At 44.8% G+C, this 26,069-nt stretch overlaps 1 protein-coding gene across 3 annotated transcripts; it reads left to right on the forward strand.

The window, feature by feature from the left end:
* Positions 1-333: 333 nt before the first annotated feature.
* TIFA (TRAF interacting protein with forkhead associated domain) lies at positions 334-19,556 on the forward strand. 3 transcript variants are annotated; one of them, XM_078875484.1, is made up of 2 exons: positions 334-870; positions 13,012-19,556. In XM_078875484.1, exon 2 carries the CDS (start codon positions 13,015-13,017, stop codon positions 13,861-13,863), a length of 849 nt encoding a protein of 282 aa, XP_078731610.1. In that variant the 5' UTR covers positions 334-870; positions 13,012-13,014; the 3' UTR covers positions 13,864-19,556. The 3 variants fall into 3 exon arrangements, with proteins under 3 accessions (XP_078731610.1, XP_078731611.1, XP_078731612.1); XM_078875485.1 differs by having other exon boundaries at positions 334-831; XM_078875486.1 differs by lacking the exon at positions 334-870 and adding an exon at positions 918-1,010.
* Positions 19,557-26,069: the final 6,513 nt, after the last annotated feature.

Here is a 26,069-nt window from a genome sequence, read left to right on the forward strand (position 1 = left end):
CTTAAAGTTTTTTCGGTAAAGTCACGTAGGAAAAAATGTGTAAATAATAAAATAATATACATAATAATAGAAATAAAATAATAAATCACGACGTTTCGGAGGCAACACAAACGTCGTGCTTTATTATTTTATTTCGATTATTATTTCTATTATTTACTTATTTTTACCTACGTGACTTTACCAAAAAACCGAAGAGTATGGATCCTTGCAGTCACGAAAGCTTCAAATCTAGAATCGATGGAAATTCCATCGATTACGCCGGGGGAAATCCCTCTGAACAATGAACACCTCCCACTACCACATCACGTCAGAACGTGTAGCAGTGGATAACAATCCGGTCCCGTAAGTTGTAGCTTGCTGGGTTGTTTTTGTTGAAACTTTAACGTTGAGTCTCTTCCCGCCAAGCCCACAGCGTTGACAAATCGTTGGTTATCGATTAGAGGAGCGGTGGCGCAGTTATCAGCGCGCTCTCCGGCTACCAACGAACCGGACCCCGAGTTCGATTCCCAACCACGGCTATCGTCGTCGTAAGTTGATTTAACAAGAACAAATAACGACATCAACACGTGGGAGAGAGACAGAGAGAGACAAAGGCGGCCGTGCATCGACAACAGCCACTCGCGAACAGCTCTCGACCCAAAGTAGTTGTAGGCTCCACCCCGACGTGGGAGGATTTTTATAATTATTATTATTGTGTCGCCGTCGTTTAATTTAAAAGACACGTGTTTATTATAGTGTAGGCGGCTTCTTCTGCCAGCAGCAACAACAACAGCAACAACAAGCGACGATTCATTCGAGGAGGAGAGGGGGAGGTGTTCGCTTGCAGACCGTGTAAGTCGCAGGCAACGTTCGCGTACAACCCACACGACGGTATTCTCTACACTGCTACCGCTGTTGTTGTTGCTGCTGCTGTTGTTGTTGCTGCTGTTGTTGTTGTTGCTGCTGTTGTTGTTGCTGCTGCTGTTGTTGTTGTTACGACGACTTTGCGGTGCTGCTATCTCGTGTTGAAGGTGAGTAGCGGGTAAACATTGTGGGGGGGGAGACGCGTTCGTTGATGTGCGCCTACGACGCAGGCCCGAAGCCTCCCCCTGCCTTCATCCATGCGCAGGATTGGTGAAGTATGGTTAAGACCCCCCCCCCCCATAGCTCCATCTGTCTGCCTCCCCTACTCCCTCTGTTGGCTTGCACCCCCAGCCTTGACTGGCACGGCAAGAAGGGGGGGCCCTCACTTCATCCAGCAGTGGATTGACGAAAGGGTGGTCCAGATGTCTTGTGACCCCACGTCGCCACCCCTCCACTCCCCACTTAATTGACCCCTATATGTATATTTTTTTGTTAAGTTGCATGTTCATGTATGTTTTAAATCAACCTAATTATTACGTTTAAATGTTTTTAAGTTTTATTTAATTTTGGGGGGGACGGGTCACAAAACATCTGGACCACCCTGTACATTGTAATGTATGTAAGTTGCGTTATGGTGTAATATTATACCACATTGCTGCTTATATGTAAAATATATATTTCTGTAGTGTTTGTTATAAGATGCGTTAGTAGATATATAACGGTAACGTAAGCCTAGTACTGTATGCGGTATAATCTACAAGCTATGAAGAAGGGTCATTGACCGAAACGTCACCGGTTATGTTCGTTTAAAGCCACGGTGCTGCCGAGTATCATCCAGCAGTGGAGTGATCATGGTTGCTGACGATAACGATGAATATACACCGTGGATATGTTTGTTGTATTGTGCGTTCAACTCTCGCAATATGAGGTCCTGTTAGTTTCGACTCGGCCCATCATCATCATCGTCCTGCGGGTCAGGTAAAATAGGTACCACTTTGCTGGAAGTCTGATGAGTGCCGACAGTGAAGTGTCTAGCTAGAGCAGTGGATCTTCATACTCTTAGGTTTTTTTCGGTAAAGTCACGTAGGTAAAATAAACTAGTAATAAAGTAAAATAATAATAAATGAAAATTTATAGATTGTTATTTTATTATTATTTTTTACCTACGTGACTTTACCGAAAAAACCTAAGAGTATGAATCCTTGCAGTCACGAAAGCTTCAAATCCAGTGGATCTTCACCTTTCATGCAGCCTTACGCCGCTTTGCTTCTCAATCGTAAAACAAATATATGTTAATAAACACGTAGGTTTGATGAAACAAAGTTATACTTATATTCTTGGTTCTTTCTGTAAAGTCACGTAGAAGGAAAATAATAAAATAATACACATTATTTTGATGACATCAACACCAAATTATTTTTTTATTATTTCCCTTCTACGTGACTTTACCGAAAGAACCAAGAATATGAATCCCTGCAGTCACGAAAGCTTTAAATCAAAATTTAAAAGTTGTACTTTCTTGCCGTGCTTAATTTGTATTTGAGATGATTTACCTTCTAAACTAAAATCTGGCCATATCTCGTTCCCACAGAAAGGGCATCTCACACCCCCGGGGGATGCTTCCACCCCAGGTTAAGAACCACTGAGTTATAAAGTTAACTTGTTCAGACTACAATGATGCAGTTGCCGTGATGCATACGTATTGGGATTGTGCAGTGATGATGATGCAGGTTGATTTCCTACACCATGGGCATTGGAGCTGTTAGTTTTGTAGAGTCTCTGGGGCTGGACACGGTGAGATGTCCACACACAAAACAAAGATGATGGCAGTGTTTAAGGATAATGTTTATGAATATTGAGCCTTTGTCACGGGTTGTCAGTACTGTAGCATGCTGTTATAATGTCGAGGGGGTGTGGTTCTAACGTGGTTGTGTTTGTAATGCAGTCGTGGCCACGTGGTCGTGGTTGCGTTGGTTGTGGTTTTATTGTGGCTTTCAGTTCTGGTTGGAAAATAGTTGTAGGCTGGCCTAATATTTATACACGCGGTGGTGCTATTGGTGTTGATGTGTAATTTTTGTTGATGTTCGTGTCATATTTTTTTGATGTGTAATTGTTGATCACCAATCATCATCATCACGATCTACAGGCAGATTGGCCGTAGGATGTCCACTGCACATTTCGTCATTTATTTCCGATTTCCTCCGTCTTGTGCCGATATGCTCATGTTAGTGCCACATCTTTCTGGCACCAATCTCCAATGTCTTAAGTCAAGCCATTCTTCAGTTTTCAGTTTCATTTATTAGGATTTGCCCTGTGAGCCATTCGGCTCTTGATTTGGGTGCAACCGCAACAAACAATAAAATTACAAGATACACCTAAAATTCATTGTACACAAATCTAAACATCACATACGTCAACAATACAATCCTACAGAAAAAGCGTACAAAAAGTGCAAAAAATTCCATTTCGATGTTTGATCCCAATAACAATCATAATGCAATACAGATCAACATTTTAAGTAGAAATCTATACTAAATCAAAAAATCGGGCCAAACCAAGCCCCTCTAAAACTTACGAAAGCAATGCTGTATAAACAACAAATTAACAGTTTTTCCAACAAATGTGATTAAAAGTTTACAATAGCGACACACACAACCCACATCACTAAACCTTAAATGTTTCCGAATGACACACTTTCAATATCCCTGTTTTCCCATCGTGCATTTTTGTTCAAATAGTGCCAGTTTTCTTCTCATCACTGCCTGCATCATCAGGTCTGCTTCTGTGTGCAACCCTTTTCTCACATCTGCTTTTGTCCGAGTCCAATCACATGCCAAAGTTTACTGATCGTTGGTGCGTTTACTTGGTTATTTAAAGGACTGCACAAACTTATTTTTGATGGATAGCTCAATCGTGTTAAGAGCAGAGAGTCAGGCAAGGTAATATAACAGTATGGAATACAGTTCGAACGCTTCACTTATGGTTATGTGAAACTCGTGCTGAATTTTTATATTTCCTGCTTTTGCAAACGTAGCATTGGACAGATAACAGACAGTTGTTACTATCTTAACCTTGTTCAACACACAAAAGATGACCTCTGCTCGTTTGAAAACCCTTGCTTGAACCCACCCACACACGTGTGACTCAGCCATATACTCACTCATGTGGTTCAGTCTCAAAAAATGTTTTTCTTGGTCTCAGTCTCATAATCCTCTTTTGTAGGCACTCATTAACTCGGCGTGTAAAAGATGTAGCCGTGCCTTCGATTTAATGTCAATTCTTCTAGCTCACAGTACACATGTATGGAATCAACGTGTGATATGCCTATGCATGTAATGACATTACACGAGACTGTTACTGCAGTATCTTCACACACTCACTTCCTCCTGACTGGTTTCAAATACAGAAGTGGTATACTGTTAGAGGAAATGTAGGCTTTGGACAATACTGAAACATGCTCAAGCAAACACTTAAAAATGCTTGCTCATGGTGCCTCTGATACATTTGGTATATTCTGTAGTGTTGGGTGTGCGTACAGCGCAAGTAGGACGTAGAAACCACAACATGAACCACGTGCCTTGCCTGTCCACGTGTCTACAGCACTGTAATGGTCACTCGTTACGCGAGTTTTAGTTGTGGGTTATGATCCACATTCCCAGAGCTTTGGTTGTGAGTAAATAATCATACATTGTAAACGTGCAGCCCCAAAATGAACTTGCTCATGCCACTGCTGGCGGCAAGGGCCTCCACTTTTGGGACTTTATTCGAGGGTATCTGTGTCTACTCTTCCTCATTAATACTGCATGTAGATGTAAATCAAGAAAGCCTCACTAGTATAGCCAGTTGCTTTTCCAGCATGGTTTTAAAGAGATACATCAGTTCGTAGTTATATTTATAGTTAGCCAAAGAGAACCCCCTCTGTGGAATTCATCCGAACGTTCCAAGTGGTGAAGGATACTTTACACCACCCACATGGTAGGGATCTGCCGATCAACCGACTGAAAGAACGTGACTTTTGAGTGGGGATTTTTATCACATCATCATGCTTCGATGTAATGCATTTTTGTTGTCTGAACGTGGCATTCGTTGACAGGATAGGTGCACAGCAGCGAGTGGTGATACGTGGAATGAAGTATTACGAGTTGTTAAGCGGCATACACGCGCAAAACGAAATCCGTGTCTCTTGGACATGTGCGTATGCTCGGACACTTTGTGGAATTGTCTTCAAACAGAACAAAAAATGCCCCCGCTGTGTTTTTGTTTGAAAAGGCACGGTTATTGTATTGCAGGTAGGTTTGTTGAATTTGCTCGAAGATTACGATTTGTTTTGTTACAAATGGAAAGAAACGCACCAGAGCTGTTTTTGTAACGACAACAAAAATGGGTTTTAATGCAATAAAAGTCTCAGTGTGCTTAGGTGAAGCAAAGCGAAGCACCCGGGTCCGGTTTAGATGTCACTCGCCATCCGTGGCCAGGAATATAACTCGGGAGGGCCAGGTTCAGTGTCGTGCGGTAACCGCTCTGAGCCAATGCTCAACCACAGCTTGCATGGAATTTTCTTGAATCGCAAATACAATAATCAAATCGCCCGCTATGCTCCTGGTAACATCAAATTTATCGCTCATTGTTCAAGACTTAAGACTAATTTTTTCACGTGATTATGGCTAAAATGCGTGTTTTTATGGTTTATGATTCCTGTGAAGTGCCTGGAGATGGGGTTGCATTTAAGAGGCTAAATTAATTTTGATTTAAAGCTTTCGTGACTGCAGGGATTCATATTCTTGGTTCTTCGGTAAAGTCACGTAGAAGGGAAATAATAAAATAATATGAATATAAAACAATAAAAATTCTCACGACGTTTCGACTGCAACACAAGCCATCACCATCAGGTGTGATTGCAGTCGAAACGTCGTGAGAATTTTTATTGTTTTATATTATTTTACTGTTTCCCTTCTACGTGACTTTACGAAAGAACCAAGAATAGGCTAAATTAATGTTCATTGTTCTATATCAAGATACGATACATGTATCATGAGTCCATATTAATCGATGCGTTAATTGATGCATTGTTACACTTCTAATGAACAGTCACAGGTGCTGTCATAAGGGGACTGCTAACTGATAATACATTAATTGTTGAGTTTTATAAGAGTGCTTGTCTCAGTAGATTGTATGTTAAGCTGTCAAGTAAATTTAGCTTTTTACAATGCACGCCTGATAGGGCTTATTGATTGATCTAGTGTACAATGCTTACCGCATTATTTGCTGTTCAAATATACTTCAAAAAATGATCAGGTTCTTTAGATGATAATTGGTTTTTTACCCTTCTATCTGGCAACAAAACTGACACCTTTTTACAAGGAGTCATGTTTGCATAGACCGCAATACCTGCAGTCATAATACAAACAAAAGAACATAACTCTGATAATGTGCACTGTCCTTGAAGTTGATTGGTCCACACCCGAGACAGCTTTCCTTAGAGCCTAGTCTCACATGGGTTGGACCAGATGACGCCAAAAGGCGCACAACTCAAAGACAATGCACCATCAGAGTATGAGAGCTCGGGGTAAGCATCTACACTATGGGAACCTCATTTGCCAGTAATAATATGATAGAAGGGTAAAAAACCAATTATCATATTATTACTGGCAAATGAGGTTCCCATAGTGTAGGTTTTTTAGATTTTTAAACGGGTTGTTACTCGCTAACTACTCATAGAAAACTATTAATATGCCAATTAACAACAAATAAACGCTCGTAAAACATTTGTTCAACATTTATAATCAAGGCCCACCATCGTGTCAAAAGTGCAGCCTCAAATTCATATCCGCTCCGTGACTCTCTCAGGCCCTGTACGTGCTATGAAGCATTAAATGTGAAATTAGGAAGGAAATGCATGAAATCTGGCTTTATTTTTAAGGACGCAATTCTATTGATTTTCAGTCCCCTAACCCACACCACACAACCACTTCACCAACTCCATGAAGCGAATAGTGTTGGAAGGCTTACAGTGTATTTACAGGACTTTCTACAATTATTATTATTAAGAATAATTGATATGCGTATTTTATGTTTATTCTTCTCTTTTTAGTTTTTGGTTCTTTCGGTAGTCACCTACGTGACTTTACCGAAAGAACCAAAGAGTATGGATCCTTGCAGTCAAGAAAACTTCAAATCTAGAATTAACATGGCTGTATTGAGGCAAATCGTAAAAGAGAAGGAAGCTTTGATAAATATTGAAAGAATGATTCAGTAATATCCACAGATATGGTTGACTTGATTCTGTCCAAAGTGACTTGACAAAACAGATACGGTAAAGTGCCCTGAACAGGGTCCTTTGTTCGACTTTGAAGACAGAAAAATGTAAGACCTGTGTGCAGCAAATTACATAAATGATCTAAGCCAGTGGCAAACACTAAGGCTAGGGCTGCAATAGCTTGCTGCCCTGTTTGTGTCGGTCAGCCTGTAGTCTTTTACTTAGAATCTGCATGCACATTTTTGTGGTTGTTGTCGTTTTGCCACATTTTTATTCGTATAATCAGCTCAGAGCCAATTTAGTTGTTTTTATTTTATTTTCACCTACGTGACTTTACCGAAAAAACCAAAGATTACAGCCATGTTAGTATAGGGATAAAGTGTCCAAAAAAATTCCCAAGTGCTTAGACTAGCCTGTGGACACACATTTTGAAGCAAGTAAGATCTTACCATTGTATTAATGTTCACAGGTTTTGTTTACATGAACATTTCTAAAGTAGCTTTGACATAAAAATCAAGGTACATAGTAAACATCCTGAATATTCAAAGGATTCTGTAATGCTGTCCAACATTCTTTTGTCTTTTGAAGTGGTATCTATCAGGGAAAAACATCTTTGTCTATTTACAAGGTGAACTCTTGTGCGTGTTGTTGTCTCCAGGGTTTGGGCAACACTTTGATGAATTTGTCCAGTTTTAAACAGGGCATGTCCCTAATAGCAACACAACTTTATAATACACTTTGGTAAATATTGGATCATCTTTGAGAGTTATCATGCCCCCTTGTTATGTTCAGACACAGAGAGCCAGTACATACACACTTACAACTTTATTCGGAAGCCATTCTTCTTCTTTCGTATGGCTGATGTAGATGCTGAGTAACAACCACAATTTCACATTCAGGTGGTGGAGCCAAGGCACCGTTCATGAGCATTTCAATAAAATGTCTCCATACCCAAACAAGCCTGGGTGTGGGATCAATTCCACCTACCCATGGCAGAGGCCAGTCTCACTGTAGGATGACCACTGATCGCCTCCCTGCTTCCACCCTCCACAAACTTCAACTCAGCTGGCCGATCCCTCGTTACCAACCCAACCTGCCAGCCCCAGTCACATCCAGCTTCACTGGCTCCCATCAATACCTAAAGTGGTTGACTACAAGATCCTTGTCCTAGTTTACAAACTCAACTTTTTGTTTATATATATACCAGGTGAGGCCCACTGAGCTGTATAGCTCTTTTTCAGAAGCGACCTGGCCGCAAATGATTGCTCAGTGACGTGGCTTATGTGGACATTTCTACCAGCCAATTAACTCTGAACACACGTTTCTAAGTGTGGAGAGAAAACCCGGAGGTTTCGGGGGAAAAATCCATGCGAGCACAGAGAGAGAGAGAACACGCACACTTCAAATATACAGGCGTCAGGGTCGGGATCAAACCCACGACCCTCCTGCATACCAGGCGAGGTCGTTAACATCTCTCACCACCGCAGGCTTGCCCTCCCCCTCTCCCTTACCCGAGTGATTTACTCCAACCGTACAAACCCGCTCGTCCTCCTCACTGGCCGACTGGCAACCTCCGCTGCGCCTCTTGTCCGCTCCGGGCGACTTTTGGTGGCCGCTCGTTCAGTCACTCCACCCCTCATAGCCAGGAATCAACTCTCTCCCCCCCCCTGCCGCCACTCATCTTCACTTCTAAATTCCCACCTTTGTGGAGGCTGTATTGGACAAGCCCTTGCCCCCCCCTCCTTCTGCTCGCCCGTTTCCCCCCTCGTTTTGTCTTTTTTCAGTGTTGCCCTGATGCACCTTGCCGTGAAGGATTGGGAATTCTCATCTGACACTCGAACGAATTTAGTTGTCGGTGGTTGCTGTCGTTCATTGCGGGGAGGTTTCTCGCAGCCGTATTTCATCCCGGGGTGAGCGTCGGAAAAAGGCCGTGTGAGGTGGGCATGGCGGAATGGAAGAGAGGGGACCTACACCTCCCTAGTAAGCTACAAAGTCACTCATTGAAACATTGACTTGACCGCACTTTTCCACCTTCCCCAGTCATCCCTTTCCTCCTGCTCGGCGGTGAATTCGTTCTACTTCCAATTGTGTCATGCTTTCGAGACGTTTGCTCACGGCAAAAGCTGATTGTCAGAGTTAACACTCAACCTTGTGACCTTCATGATTGCGGTTTTAAGGGCGGCGACCTCGTGTTCCAGCCGGCGGTTTTGAGGAACTATAGCGTAGTTTATAGTTATGCATTGAGCTGGAGCGGTGGCACAGTGGTTAGCGCGTTGCGCTATGAACCCGGTGATCTGAGTTTGATTTTCCAGCCACGACTAACGTCGGTATCTGATCTTGGCCTGGTTCACCCCCCCCCGCAGGCAGTTTACCAACCCACATTGATAAGCGTGGTGAAGCATGGTCTAACAATCCCCATGACACATGGCATTGGGAGGCCTTAATCCGGCAATGGATTGTATTGTGTGTATGTTGAACTTCTTTCCGATTGACAAAAGGGCTGAAAATGCAAAAAAAAAGAAACAACTCTGATAATGATATGCACTGTCCTTGAGGTTGATAGGTCCACACCCGAGGCTCTAAGAAAAGCTGTCTCGGGTGTGTGTCAGAGTTGTTTCTTTTTGTTTGCATTTTGACTGCTTGTGTTGTGGTTATTGCAAACATGATGCCTTGTATAAAGGTGTCAGTTTTTGTACCAGTTGAAAGGGTAAAAACCTATCACTATATTTTGCCACTGGTAAAGGAGGTCTCATAGGGCTGAAAATTGTTACTATTTTTTTGCAGGACTGTAACTTACAATACTGCATTGGCGTTCTGTTCCTGCAACTTTCAGGGATCCCTGTGGCTTGAGTGTTGTGTCCATAACCATTAGCCTCGTGATATACACAGTGCGTATCTGCACATGGCTCACTGATGAGTCCTAAGGCCTCCATGTCTGCCCATGGCTGCAGGCGACACGGCACCATTCTCTTAGGCATACCAGCCAGTAAGAAGGCAGGATTTGCGATCAAGTGTGACACACTCTTTGTTTTTTGTTTAATAATTACAGCAATCTTGTTTTACCAAGTATAGGTGCTTAAGCTTCCCTTAAACCACGCCCAACACCTTTGTCCACTCATCTTGATATTTGCATAAGTTCTAACCGTCTGGGAACTTTTACCATACCTTGCCCAATAACAAACAACTATAAACTTTATTGTAATCGTCTTATTTCTATGAGCACAGTAGTTTCGCTTACCTGTCCTGCGTTAAAGAAAGTCCTCGTAAACGCCCCCGGTCGGGCGTGTTGTTGTTTTAAAGCCACATTGCGTCACCCGACCTCGGGTGCGAATGAGTCAAACGGGCGATGTATCATCATGTCTGGCAAAAAACACAAAACACTTTTGTAGTTTTTTCCACCCACCCACCACCATAAAACCCAGTGTCATCTATTGTATTATTTATTTGACATGTTTGCTATTGCCCTACAGCAGCGAGCGGTACCCAACCTGTGATTCGTGAGGCTGTAGGATATATATGGTCCTCTTGCAGATACTATGATTTAGAGTAGTTTTCATTTGGAAAGTACAGTGTGTCCTTTGGTGCTTGGTGAAAATTCAAATGGAGGGTTGACTTTTGGTCCACGGGTCCAGAAAATGTAACACGTTACACCCGCCACCACCCGACACAGCCAATTAGTAAGGTTTGTCACGTAAACAAAACGTGCCAATTCGTTACTAGTTTAGCACACGCGTGCGATGTTATAGTCCATTTATTTGTAAATGTTGTGGGTTTACTCTCCAACACACCGGTGTGCTGTACAAGTAACGAATTGGCATGTTCAATTTACGTGACAAACCTTACTAATTGGCTGTGTAGGGTGGTGGCGGGTTTAACGACACATTTACGGGATCTAAAAAAAAAATACTCCTGTGTCCAGAAAAGTTGGTGACCGCTGCCATGTAGTGTTGTTATTGTCAGCATTCGTATTAACGACACATTTACGGGATCTATAAAAAAATACTCCTGTGTCCAGAAAAGTTGGTGACCCCTGCCATATAGTGTTGTTATTGTCAGCATTCGTATTAACGACACATTTACGTCGTTAATTCAGATGCTGATAATGCCAAATATCCGCAGAGACGTGCAAAACTGCAAGGGAGTTCACACGTTTTCTTGCCAACATCAAGCATGACATTAACAATGTACCTCGCCACTGATTCAAGTCCTTATCCACCTTCTGGAATTGCGCATTCACCATCCTAGAATCCCACCTAGATCCGGAAGGACGCTGGCCAACAGAGTGGCACAATCTAGATTTGAAGTTTTCGTGACTGCAGGGATCCATACTCCTTGGTTATTTCGGTAAAGTCACATAGGTGTAATAAACCTTCTCCAGACGGCTTCTGGAATCAGTCCTTTATTTTTCCACTTCCACAGTTACACACACACTCCCCGTTGCTGACAGGCAACGGGAAGCGGGCAGACAACCAGCTAAGTCCCCCCCACGCACGTGGCACCCAGAGCCCCGTACGCGCTTGACTCCTGCTCTCTTCGTTCCCAGGTCTGCTCCCGACTCCTCCGTCTCTCCTCCTCTTAATCCCTGGGTCACGTGGTACTCCTAAGCCAATCCTCCGTAGTCAGCGTTGACCGTTCCAGATGATTCCCCGTCAATCCCGGGACCACGCCTCTGATCCGGCTTCCCATTAGCTGAGGCCCCAATTGGCCAGGCCAATCACCCCTGCTAACATGCCGTGATCACGCCGAGGCCATGCTCCCTGGCTCTCCCCTCATTGGCTACAAAGCGGGACCGGCAAGCCGATCACCACGTGATCCATACATGGCTCTCATTACATAGGTATAAAAATAAAATTAATTTAACCACGACGTTTCGGGCGCAACACAAGCGTCCGTCATCAGGTGGCACAGCGTGGACTGCCAGAATAAACACCTCATTTGAGACCCACGGCACACCTCCTGGCTTTGACATTCCTTGAAGACACCTGTGTAACCATCAACCGCATCAGAACATCAACGGACCCCCGTCATGAATGAAAAATTAAAGACAAGCCTCAGTGCGCCTGTGTGGCCATGCAACCGAAACTATGGGCCACATAGTAAACCGATAGAGACACAAAGAGATACATAGGCACTCGTGGAGATACATAGATATACGTTAAAGACAAGCTACAGTGCGACTGTGGCCATGGAACCCAAACTGTGGGCCATATGGTGAACTCGTAGAGATACATTGAGATGCAATGCAGCACAAATAATGGACCATATAGTACACCACTGCAGTCTGCGCTCCTTCAATGGAGGAACAGCAAAACCACACAGATTCTCTCCTGAAACCCGCTTGTGGCGAGCAGACTTCAACATTGGCATTTAACTCCTAAACATATTGCCACATGCAAGAATAGAATAATATAATTATCAGCATACTGTATAAGGTTTCGTATTTGTCATTTTTGGTCATGATCAGTCCACTGCTGGATGAAGGCCTCTCCTTGCCATTCCCCTCACTCGTGATCCTGCGATGTTGTAGCTTAGTCTATTTATTCGTAAATTTTGTGTGAAGTGTGTGCGTCGGTACACTAATCGCTTAAGAACCCAAACTAGTGCAAGAATAAACAATACGTAACACACCTGCAGCAAAAAAATTTCTCCCCTTCACAACATTTAACAATTGAGTACTGTACCCAATTGTTAACCGTTGTGGATTGCCCTCCAACATACCGGTGTGCTGAAGCGGCAATAAAGTGGCACTTTTGATCACGCTACAGCTTAGTTTTTTAAACGGCCGCGTCGGGTGGAGCAGGGTGTACGACACCCAAAAATCAATTCTTTAATGCCAACCGTTGGTCGCGATAAGCCTACACGCGGCATCACATAACGACGATCGCTAACACCGCTCTATTCCCGCCACGCAGGTCATGGCTGTCAACACCACAGCCCCCACCGACCAGGTGTCTCCGTGCCTGCACCTCTCCGTGTACCACCCGGACAACGCGGTCGGCAACATCTTCCGCCACCTGCCCCAGCAGGAGCGCAGGGACTACCCTTCCCACACGGTGCTCACGGTGGGACGCCTCGACACGTGCCTGCTGCGTCTGCACTACCAGCGGGCGTCGCGCATGCAGCTCCAATTCGAGGCGGTGCGGCGGCGGCGGCAGCAGCCCACGTGGCAGCAGCAGGAGCAGCAGCAGCAGCAGCAGCAGGCGGGCTCGGAGCTCGACGTGGAGCTGTCCTTCGAGGTGAAGAACCTGAGCAAGACCATGGAGCTGCGGGTCAACGAGCAGCGCCTGGGCCACCTTGAGCGCGTCGCTCTGCCGCCCAGAAGCCTGCTCATCTTCGGGAACTTCCAGCTGGGGTGCACGGTGGAGTCCGGCGAGTCCGTGGACTCGTTCGAGGTGCTGTGCGAGGTGGCCACCGTGCCCCTGCGGCAGGAGACCGGCGCGGACGATTCGCATGTCTGCGCTCCGATGATGGAGACCGGCGGTGGCGGTGGTGGTAATGGTGGTGGCGACGGCGGCAACGGTGGTGGTGGCGGCGATGGTGTTGCACTTGCTAGCCCTCGTGGCTTGAGCAGTGGCATCAGTGTGAGTGTTGCCAGCAGTGATGATAGTGGTAGTTATAGTCGTGGTGCTTGTGGTGGTGGTGGTGGTGATAGCGGTGGTGCTTGCGGCAGAGAAGAGGAGCGCGTTGGCCAGAAAGTAGAAGATTGTCGTGCGTCGGTGGCTTCAATCGCCGTCAATCGCTGCAGGATGCCGACTGAGAATTAAGAAAATTATTTTGCCAGGTGCCAAGTGATGATTTAGTGGTGATTATGCACATTACAACGGTTACATCAAGTGGACACTTTGCCAATACGTGTATGTGTGTGAGCGCACTGCAGTGGCTTGCACGTTTGGCTACAAACACCCACAACCTCGATTCAGTTCCTGACAATGAGAGCACGGCACTGGTGTAAATGGATAGCGGAACCACGTCTGGCCCGCCCCTAGGCTCCGATTAGCACGGTTGGCTACGTACGGTGCGAAAGAACTTCAACATACACACGTACAAAACACCTTGTTGATGTTAGTCGTAGTAAGTGCTGACGAACTGTAACCTATGATGGGCTCAGCTCAGTCACCAATGACTGCACCAAAACAAACCATCACGTTGACTTTGCCTTGTCACTTCATTCTGGCTTTTTTTTCAGTATTGAGACTTGAAATAAATTATTGTTTTTTTTATTGATATGGAGTAGACACTTTGCCAGGGATGTGCCCGCTATGTAGATCAATAATACAACCTTTTGAAGTATTCTCAAAAGTAGTTCGATCTACCAGGAACTCTATTCTGATTTTTTTTTAACCCATTCATCGAAAAGACTGGGGTTTGAAGGAAAAAAGATATATATATAATAGGCGACGTTTCGAGAGATAGCCCTTGTTCATGGCACGTACAACAGTGACAAAGGTCCATCGCCCGAAACGTTCCCTTAAGGCAGTGCTATTGACAAACGTGTTGAGTTTTTTTAATGTTAATTGTGCTCTTGCACTACTGCCAATGCAGAAACAGCATTGCCAAGTCACAAAGCGCCACGGTGGCGAGATGTTAACTACCTCGCCTGGTATACAGGAGGTTGTGGGATCGATACCTACCCTGACGCATGCTGTATATTTGGAGTTTGCATGTCTCTCCCCCCGTGGTCACGTGGATTTTTCTCCAGGTCCTACGATTTTTCCCTCCACATTCATAATCAACGGTCGTTTGGAGTATTTGGCTGATATAAATTTCCACACGGTGATAAGCCACTTCGTTGGGCTATCATTTGTGGCCAGGTCGCTTCTGAAAAAGAGCTCTATAGCTCGGTGAACCTTACCTTGTAAAATAAAACATTGTTTAGTTTACATGTTTGCTGTTGACACGGTCATGCGCTGTTCGCTGCACATTCCAAATAGAAATTTGTGTTGGTGACACGATATTGACGGCACACTTTGCATACTTGGGCCAACACGTTTGCCCTCTACACAATCGCACGACTTGATAATATTGCTTCGTAAAAAAAAAATTAAGCAACAAATGTTTTCACCCGACTTGCGCTGTGAACGTCCCATTGGAAATGTTTTTTTAAGTCGGCAGGCTTCTGCCAAATTCGGTGGACTTGGCAAATAATGAAATTTTAATATAATTAGGGAAAAATCGTAAAAATGTGTGCCTTTGTCCGTAATATTTACGGTTTATTTCTTACGCACAAATGCGTGACTGGTGCAGCGTCTTGACGTACAGTTTTATTTTGTCCTGTGAAAATGGTTTTCAACCAGAGCTTTGAAGCGACAGAATTTAATCTCAAATTGTGATGGCGCTCTTCTTATGTTAAATGTCGAATTCTGTATATTATTGTGTAAAAAAAAAAAGTTGTTTTGATGAAGTGGTTTGTCTCAATGCTTGGAAAAGGCAGGGAAGTATTTTTTTTGAGGAAATGATTTGTGCTAAGACGTAGCAGTGTGTGGTTGGTTCTTTGAAATACTCCAGACGTTTTATCGTAAACATCTTTATTAAGTTATGGAAGCGCACAATGTTTGTATGTGTGTGTGTGTGCGCTGCTTAAATGTATGGTCATCCACAAATCAAATTTATATTATACACGGAAGGCACAAGGCCTACAAAGGATTGTGATGTAAAATGCATGTGCTTCCATCCATTAAGCAACGCCGCGTTTTATCTTTCAGACCATACAAGACCACTTGGGAATCCCACGATATACCGTGCCAGTTTTATAACTTATATTGCTATGAATTTCAAAGACGTGCTGTGACTCAATGGTCCGGAGGCCAGTGTGCTCAGCCGGCAAGTGCTGAGATCTTGGCTTCGATTCCAGGGTTTGACCGCGTGCGATTGAACCAGGTGCTCTCAAGTGTAACGAGTTGATGGTCTCAGCCTGGTCAATAATGACTGCACGCAAATGAAAAAACCATGTAACATTCATTTGTACGTGAAATTTGGCAAAATGTCCAGGCTCTGGGAATTAAGAATGTCAGTTTTGTGGTATGAACATTAATCTCGTTTAGAAGAGTGGGTGGGAAAAGTGCTGCACCCTATTGTGTGGACTCGAGTCACTTGAAGGGAATTTAGTTGCAAGCCCTATGATGTCTCTACTTCCACAGTTGGGATGAACACCAGTATATAATGTGAAGTAATAATATGGTGGTATTAGTTAACCTGTGCTGCAAAGTCGGTACTGAACCCAACTAAAAAAATCATTATCTCCGAGGTCAAACGAGCATTTGGGTGTAGGCACGCTGCTGCTGAGAACTCTGCGCGAGTGATGGGAATTCCACATTCTCATGACGTGCATAAATCGCTTCGCAGGGACAACTAATGTTGACATCCCACAAAGCGGCACACATTTAATAACCTCGATGACGTGGCCGAGCTGAAGCTCGTCCGCAGCTTCTTTTAGAAGTTCGCGGTTCGAGTCCAGTGGCCGTCCTGGTTAATACTGCGGGTGTATTAAACTTCGCAGTGAATGATAAAGACACTTTGATGTTGTTGATAAGGATACTCGCAAATTACTTAATTCGGACAACAATTTTAACCTTTTTTTTAGGCAAGTGGCACATTCACCTTGTGCTACACAGAGGCAGCTGCCAATGGGGGGGGGGGTCCCCTTGGCTCGACTGCAACAGGGAATGCTCTGAAATGCGAAGGCCTTTAAGCGAGCACCCTTCGAGTGTAAATCCTTATGCCCAACCCTCGACTGGGATGGAAAGCTGCAACATTTTTTTATTGAGTTGAGCCACTCCAGCGACAGAGCCACCTGGCCAGATTTAGACTTGGCTGCTCGGGGAATAATTATACACTTAATTGGAAACTACTTTACTATAGGAAGCTGTAGCTAATTACGCAAATTAGTGATTTCAATTCGCTTGCCAGGAGAGCTAATTATGCAAACCAGGCAACGGGGATCATTGCAGCATTGTTCATTAAACTAACAACGGTTTGCCCTGGAGCTCATTGGCAGAATTTCTCAACAGTTTTTTCCAGAAGTGAAAAACATTTAGATGAATATACTTTTTTTATGCATTCCCCCCCCCCCCCCACACATTCGAATTGTGCTATTGGTGACTTGTCCATTCTGAGCTCGCACATTACGGAGTGTTAGAAAGGGGGGGGGGGCCTTTGGAAGGAAATTATTTAGCTACTTCTGAAATCTATTTATCGAGTGCCACCTCTACAGAAAATTGCGCATCCTATACTATCAGCAATGCTCTACACCAGTGGTTCTTAACCTGGGGTGCGATACATAGCCACATTTTTTAAAATCCTTTATATTCAGTTCGCTTGCTTGCTTAGGACCGTGCAAATCTTTCGATCGTTTTTTAACCCACTTTCCGTGATCCAATCGAGCTGACATTTTGCACACAGACTCGTTGTGCGTGACAATGAATTTTCGTGAACATTTTTTTTCCAAAATTTTACACTGTTTAGGGAATTTTTTTTAAATATTTATTTACCAATTGGTTAATGCTGGCACACAATCTGACCCATAGGTGGCAGCCATCTCAAGCCAGAGGACGAGAGGACTCTAGCCGCCCTGATGCCACGCATATAAAGGATTTATAGTGAAAAACTTTTTTTTACGGGTTATTTTTTTAGAAGGTAAATAATGGTAAACAGATTAAGCACGGGCACGTAATACAGGTAGGAACAACAGGTTCCACACTGCCCACCAGGGATTATTTGTCTGTCGTGCATATTTGTCTGTCGTGCACGAATGCGCTGTCCAACCAAGTTCCTACCTGCCCACTCCGAAGGAACGTGTTTTACAACTACGTTGTTTCACCAAACCTTTGTGTTTATTAACATTATACATGTTTTTTTTTACGATTGAGGCCCAAAGCGGTGCAAGGCTGCCGTAAAGGTTAAGTCAGAACCACTGCTCTGCACAAACTCATTGCGTTGCTTGATTTTGTAAAGCGGAGCATCGGCGGTGTGGATTTTTCAGTTTGTGATTTCAGGACATTACCACCGAGTTGCCCAAGCCATCCGGAATGTGGCAGCGTTGCGTAAAGGCAACTTTCCAAAGGGCACGTCGGGAAAGTTCCCGTTTTAAGAAGTTCGCACAAATGCAACAACATCGTAATTCGCAATGCTAATGTGTTCGTGTGAAGCGTTTCTCGGCAGGACCACTTTAAACAGATCAACTCAATATGGTGAATGTATTTTCACACGTTTGTACTGGAGTCGTATTAAGAGTATTGTTTATGTTTTCTTTGTGTTGTATCATTGTTGTTGAATAGATGACTTTGATTTACTTCGACTCGGCTGTATACTCTTGTACTCAATATGGGAGAGCCCTGTTCTGCTTTGATGGCTTCTACATTTACTGAAAACCTCTGTAGAAAATAAAAAACCTGCGTATTTGTATATGGATTAGAAACTAAAATAACGTAACTTGTCATGCAGTGTAACGTATTGTCATGTAGGCCATCGGTCGTTTCTCAAAGTCGGACCCCCCCACTCGCCCCCCCCCTCGCTGTTCCCCCCATCGCCTCCCCCTCCATCCCCCTTTGCCCTCCGCTCGATCGCCCACAACCCCTCCCCTCATCCTACACAGCTGACATTTAAAGCAATGTGTGGGCTTAGGTGTGGCTGGCCTTGGTTTAACTCTATTGTTTGAAGTCATGTTATTTGTGTGTGCATGTTATTTATGCTTTGCTATGCCATAACATTGCCGAAATGTTCCTTAGGTTTTAACAGCATTAATTTTTAAAAATACCTTTTCAAGAGGGTCCTGCATTGGGGATGTCTGACCCACAATGCCTTTTAATAGTTGGAATTGTAAATGTTCATGTTGTGACGGATGTACATGTTGTGACGACGCAACAATGCAAATGAGCGGTTCTGATCTCTAATCGTTGTCCACAAGCGACGACAATTCGTCATATCACAAGGGAAGCATACTGTCGCATGCCTCGTGATAGTCACGCGAGTGTTACTGGTTAACATCATGGCTTTTTGCCTTAGGAATGTGGAATTTCCACCATTGGCTTGGCCACCAATGATTTGAGTGCAGCCAATCAATGGCAATGAGCGTGGACATAGTAGTATTATTGGTTGCGACTACTAATTGCCTTTAACGCTATAGATGTAGCATCACGGTGGAGTGCGTTGCTTTATTAGAGCCGCCATTAAAGTGCCTCCTTAAATTGTGTCGTTGCTCGTAACACAAGTACATTATCCACACAGCGCACGTGTTTCAGAACACCCGGTCGGCAATGTACCCTGCTATAAAACGTGATTTGAGATGTTACTGTGCGTGTATATTACGCACGTTGTGCCTATGTGTATCAAACTGTGTTACTGCGAACTAAATGGGATTGCATTTGACGCAAAGTGAGCGCTGTCAACCGGCTGTTCGTGGGCAAAACCCCAGTGTTGTGTTACTGAATCGGCCGATGCTTTCGCATAAATAAATACATATGTAAATGCCTTGTGTATTCAACATTGTGTATTTAAAAGTAACTTATTTTCAACCCATTGTTGTCAAGGCCGAAAACACCAAGCAGCCAGCAACAATCCGCCCTCTCCGCTCGTAGCAGCGCTATGTGAATCTACTGCCGGATGAATGCCTCCCCGCGTCGTGTCGGTAACGGAGGGCGTTATTTCGCCATACTTTACCAATGGTGCTGCAGGACCGGTTCAGATGTCACTCGCCACTGATATTAACCGTGGCCCCCGAAATCAAACTCTGTTCACCGGGTTCATAGGAAGTTTTGTTAAACACTGAAAACTACTCCCCTCCCCGCTACCATAATACATATCAGCAATGGGGTTAAGAATTCAATGTGGGTGATGGCATTTGTGGTGGAATTTTGACGAGGGGAAAAAAATAACAAGGAACTTGCAACATCACAGCTGAGTGGGTGTGTGTCCGGGCGCCTTGTGTGTGTTGATTTTTGTTTCTGTTCAACTTCGTCGTCTCGGTCGGTCCAAGCCCGTACGTCTGTGCCGTTGACCTGCCATCAGCGAGCCTTCAACTTCACGCGGCCTCAGAAGTGCACCGAGCCTGGCACGAGAGCGGTTGTGACATCGCCACCCTCACTCGGTAGGGAATGGCGACTGTTGTAGAACTCGTCGCGATATGTATTACGTGGCGCAGTGGTTATCACGTTGCATTGCGATCTGAATTGCTGGTCACGGATAACGTCCGCCGGCACGTGCTGGTCTAAACCTGCCCTGTTGGGCATCTTTCTGGCTTGAGTCACCCCTCAACGAGATCGTGGTGCAGCGGTGTGGGTGCATCAGCGCTGGTGGGGGGGGGGCAAAGGTGGCTCAGAATGTGGTACTGATCCCACCAACCATTCACAAACTATTTCTGTCCTCGTCGGAACTTCCCAACAACACCTGTCCCCCAGGGGTATCTAAGGCTTAGTGGGGAATTTCTGTGTACGCACGCCTCATTGTAGCGGCGTCAACATGCAGCACGATCCTCGTAACCAGGGTTTGACAATGCCAAGCTGTGATGCAATAATTCACCTTTTGTCAGCCACGCCGAAAGTGACTACCTGGTGTGGTGTGCTTATGGTTATCAACTGCGTGTCTGTGTAATAGGGGTGCAACAATGCATTGACTAATATCGCTGCTTAAGGCTTCTGACATGTGAATTTAATCCGGTGGTAATAACAACTAATTTAATGTTACATTTTAGGCTAACGGAGCAATCAAAAATTATGCAATCAAGACAAAACTTTTATAGAATATTTTCAATAGCGTCTCACGACTAATGGAAAAAATTGAGACAGATGCCATCCAAACATCCACCCTACGTCCTTCCTTGTGGAAGAGATACGTAGATGACACGTTTGTCATCTGGCCACATGGCCTGCCAGCACTGAACCAATTTCCCAACCACATAAATTCCATACACCCGTCTATCAAATTCACCATGGAAGTGGAAAAGGATGGCAAGCTTCCATTTCTGGATGTTTTGATCGAGAAGAGACCTGATGGCTCATTGGGACATTCGGTCAACAGGAAAGCCACCCACATGGATGCCTATCTAAAGCCTGACTCCCACCACCATCCAGCCCAGAAGAATTCCCTCATCAAAACACTACACCATAGGGCCTGTTGCATCTCCGACCAGCAGCACCTAGCCAGTGAGTTCGGAGCACGTACACCAAGCCCTCAGGATGAACGGACACTCGGACCGTACAATCCGCAAAGCTGTCTCCCCAGCCATGCGGAGACAACCTTCTGAGGATCCGACCAAAACCATCATTTTACCGTACATAGCAGGCGTTACCAAAAAGATTTCCAAAATCTTAAACAAACACAAGATCCAGGTTCGTTTCAATACAGAACACAAAATCCGTGATTTAATCCCATCTGTAAAATATGTGATTCCTGACATGCAATACCCTGGTGTCTACAAACTGAGTTGTGGTTGCGGCAGCAGTTTCATTGGGGAAACGAAACAACATGTCTCGGGCCGCGTTCGCGAACACAAGGCTGAAACACGGTAGGACCAATACTTCTGCCTTTGCCAATCATTGTTTTAACGCTGTGGGCTCACACGAAATAGATTTTTCCAAGACGGAGGTACTCTGCAAACCTACCGGCTACCTTCAGAGATTTGTTCATGAAGCCATCCAGATATATAAACACAGACACAACTTCAACCGAGAGGATGGGTATAAACTGAGCAATCATTGGAAGGACGTTATTAAGCAGATAAAGTCTTAACTGACTGTGATGTTTCCATCCAACCTGCATATGTCAGCTGTTATTTCGACTCTCTGTCTCTCTATGCTTCTCTCTTAGATCTCTCATGCTCACATGTCCGTTGCATTGCACTCTCTTGGCTTCGGATTGCACTTTCAAGCTCACATCTTTTGGATTGCACTCTCATACTCACAGGCCCTTCGTATTACACCCGTTGGGTTGCATTCCCTCGTCAAGGAGGCCCACCTCTTCTTCTTTTCTACAGTTACATGCTTATTTCTCACTTTAACATCATGCTAATCCCTCACATTAACATAGCCACTTCCGTGCCCTCTAATTTCTCACTTTAACATCATGCTAATCCCTCACATTAACATAGCCACTTCCGTGCCCTCTAATTTCTCACTTTAACATCATGCTAATCCCTCACATTAACATCATGCTAATCCCTCACATTAACATCATGCTAATCCCTCACATTAACATAGCCACTTCTGTTACCCTCCTTTAGGAGGCCGCTCTTCTATCTTATAGTTGCATGCTAATTTCTCGCATTAACATCACTAGCCCCGGCCACTTCTTTATAACCCTTGAGCTACACCCATTTCAAACCTTTTAAAACAGTCTGCCTCAGCAGCAGACTATGCTTTCCCACCTGATGATGGACGCTTGTGTTGCGCCCGAAACGTCGTGATTTATTTTATTTTATACCTACATGACTTTCCCGAAAGAACCAAAGAGTATGTCTCCAGACAATAGACTGAAAGAACGGTCTCTGATGGGGTCCAGACAATAGACTGACAGACTGGTCTCTGATGAGGTCTCTAGACAATAGACTGTCAGACCGGTCCCTGCTTGGGTCTCGAGACAATAGACTGAAAGACCGGTCTCTGATGGGGTCCAGACAATAGACTGTCAGACTGGTCTCTGATGGGGTCTCTAGACAATAGACTGTCAAACCGGTCTCTGATGGGGTCTTTAGACAATAGACTGACAGACCGATCTCTGATTGGGTCTCTAGACAATAGACTGTCAGACTGGTCTCTGATGAGGTCTCTAGACAATAGACTGTCAGACCGGTCTCTGATGAGGTCTCTAGACAATAGACTGTCAGACTGGTCTCTGATGAGGTCTCTAGACAATAGACTGTCAGACCGGTCTCTGATGAGGTCTCTAGACAATAGACTGTCAAACCGGTCTCTGATGAGGTCTCTAGACAATAGACTGTCAGACCGGTCTCTGATGAGGTCTCTAGACAATAGACTGTCAGACCGGTCTCTGATGAGGTCTCTAGACAATAGACGGTCAGACTGGTCTCTGATGAGGTCTCTAGACAATAGACTGTCAGACCGGTCTCTGATGGGGTCTCTAGACAATAGACTGTCAGACTGGTCTCTGATGAGGTCTCTAGACAATAGACTGTCAGACCGGTCTCTGATGAGGTCTCTAGACAATAGACTGTCAGACCGGTCTCTGATGGGGTCTCTAGACAATAGACTGTCAGACTGGTCTCTGATGAGGTCTCTAGACAATAGACTGTCAGACTGGTCTCTGATGAGGTCTCTAGACAATAGACTGTCAAACCGGCCTCTGATGGGGTCTCTAGACAATAGACTGTCAGACTGGTCTCTGATGAGGTCTCTAGACAATAGACTGTCAGACCGGTCTCTGATGGGGTCTCTAGACAATAGACTGGCAGACCGGTCTCTGATTGTCTCTCTAGACAATAGACTGTCAGACTGGTCCCTGATTGGGTCTCTAGACAATAGACTGACAGACCAGTCTCTGATGAGTCTCTAGACAATAGACTGTCAGACCAGTTTCTGATGGGGTCTCTAGACAATAGACTGTCAGACCGGTCTCTGATGAGTCTCTAGACAATAGACTGTCAGACCGGTCCCTGATGGGGTCTCTAGACAATAGACTGACAGACCAGTCTCTGATGGGGTCTCTAGACAATAGACTGTCAGACTGGTTTCTGATGGGGTCTCTAGACAATAGACTGTCAGACTGGTCTCTGATGAGGTCTCTAGACAATAGACTGTCAGACCGGTCTCTGATGGGGTCTCTAGACAATAGACTGACAGACCGGTCTCTGATTGTCTCTCTAGACAATAGACTGTCAGACTGGTCCCTTATGGGGTCTCTAGACAATAGACTGACAGACCAGTCTCTGATGAGTCTCTAGACAATAGACTGTCAGACCAGTCTCTGATGGGGTCTCTAGACAATAGACTGTCAGACCGGTCTCTGATGGGTCTCTCGACAATAGACTGTCAGACCCGTCTCTGATGGGTCTCTCGACAATAGACTGTTAGACCGGTCTCCGATTTGGGCATTTATATCAAGGACTGGCTTGGTCTCGGCTCGGCAACATTGAGTCCTTTATATCAATAAATACCACTGGCTCGTCAGCAGGGGGAGACAAGGTCCTTCTCAGCAGCGTTGCTTCTCAGCCCCTTTGCTGCTTTGCTTGGCAAGGTATTCCCAACGTGGTTGTCTTCGCTTGCTGCGGAGTCGTGAGCTGCCTGCTTCGTCTTGGCATGAGAAACACAATCACCACATTTGCCATTGGCACCGTTATCCTCGTAAGAGAGTGGCCTGTCGAGTCGGCGGGCATGAGGCTTGCGCTTTAGGGGCCGTCCATAAATGACGTCACGCGATTTTGGACGATTTTTGACCCCCACCCCCTCGTCACACGGTGTCACAAAGTCAGATCCCCCCCCCCTCAAATATTACGTCACAAAGCTCTGCCCCTCCCCCCCAAAATAAAATATGCTTCAAATCGCTTTAAACTATTGTCATTGTAGTGCGTATTCAATGTGCCGCTGCACTCTGATATTGTAGGAGAAAATATGTATTAAAATATATATTTAATTAAGTAGAACGTGTTGTCTATATTTATTTAAAGTTGCGCATTTTGATGTGACGTCACATTTCTCACCCCCCCCCTCTCGTCACACATCGTCACAAATGTCTGACCCCCCCCCCCTGCCAGGTGCGTGACGTCATTTATGAACGGCCCCTTAATGGTTAGCGAGCTGAGATTGCAAGATATCGGCAGGTCGCGTGTAGTGGGGTAAGGTATGGGTTACTCAAAGTGAGGGTTACTCAAAGTGTGGGTTACTCAAAGTGTGGGCTACTCAAAGTGAGGGTTACTCAAAGTGAGGGTTACTCAAAGTGAGGGTTACTCAAAGTGAGGGTTACTCAAAGTGTGGGTTACTCAAAGTGTGGGTTACTCAAAGTGTGGGTTACTCAAAGTGTGGGTTACTCAAAGTGAGGGTTACTCAAAGTGAGGGTTACTCAAAGTGTGGGTTACTCAAAGTGTGGGTTACTCAAAGTGTGGGTTACTCAAAGTGTGGGTTACTCAAAGTGTGGGTTACTCAAAGAGTGGGTTACTCAAAGTGAGGGTTACTCAAAGTGTGGGTTACTCAAAGTGTGGGTTACTCAAAGTGAGGGTTACTCAAAGTGTGGGTTACTCAAAGTGTGGGTTACTCAAAGTGTGGGTTACTCAAAGTGAGGGTTACTCAAAGTGAGGGTTACTCAAAGTGAGGGTTACTCAAAGTGTGGGTTACTCAAAGTGAGGGTTACTCAAAGTGTGGGTTACTCAAAATGAGGGTTACTCAAAGTGAGGGTTACTCAAAGTGTGGGTTACTCAAAGTGAGGGTTACTCAAAGTGTGGGTTACTCAAAATGAGGGTTACTCAAAGTGAGGGTTACTCAAAGTGAGGGTTACTCAAAGTGAGGGTTACTCAAAGTGAGGGTTACTCAAAGTGTGGGTTACTCAAAGTGTGGGTTACTCAAAGTGAGGGTTACTCAAAGTGTGGGTTACTCAAAGTGAGGGTTACTCAAAGTGTGGGTTACTCAAAGTGTGGGTTACTCAAAGTGTGGGTTACTCAAAGTGTGGGTTACTCAAAGTGAGGGTTACTCAAAGTGAGGGTTACTCAAAGTGTGGGTTACTCAAAGTGTGGGTTACTCAAAGTGAGGGTTACTCAAAGTGAGGGTTACTCAAAGTGAGGGTTACTCAAAGTGTGGGCTACTCAAAGTGAGGGTTACTCAAAGTGAGGGTTACTCAAAGTGAGGGTTACTCAAAGTGAGGGTTACTCAAAGTGTGGGTTACTCAAAGTGTGGGTTACTCAAAGTGAGGGTTACTCAAAGTGTGGGTTACTCAAAGTGAGGGTTACTCAAAGTGAGGGTTACTCAAAGTGTGGGTTACTCAAAGTGTGGGTTACTCAAAGTGTGGCTTACTCAAAGTGTGGGTTACTCAAAGT

This window comes from Lampetra fluviatilis, chromosome 41 (assembly GCF_964198595.1).
Source record: "Lampetra fluviatilis chromosome 41, kcLamFluv1.1, whole genome shotgun sequence".
NCBI lineage: Eukaryota > Metazoa > Chordata > Hyperoartia > Petromyzontiformes > Petromyzontidae > Lampetra > Lampetra fluviatilis.

Excerpts from the sequence above, each read along its gene's own strand:
- TIFA (XM_078875484.1), top strand. The coding sequence starts at position 13,015 with ATGGCTGTCAACACCACAGCCCCCACCGACCAGGTGTCTCCGTGCCTG.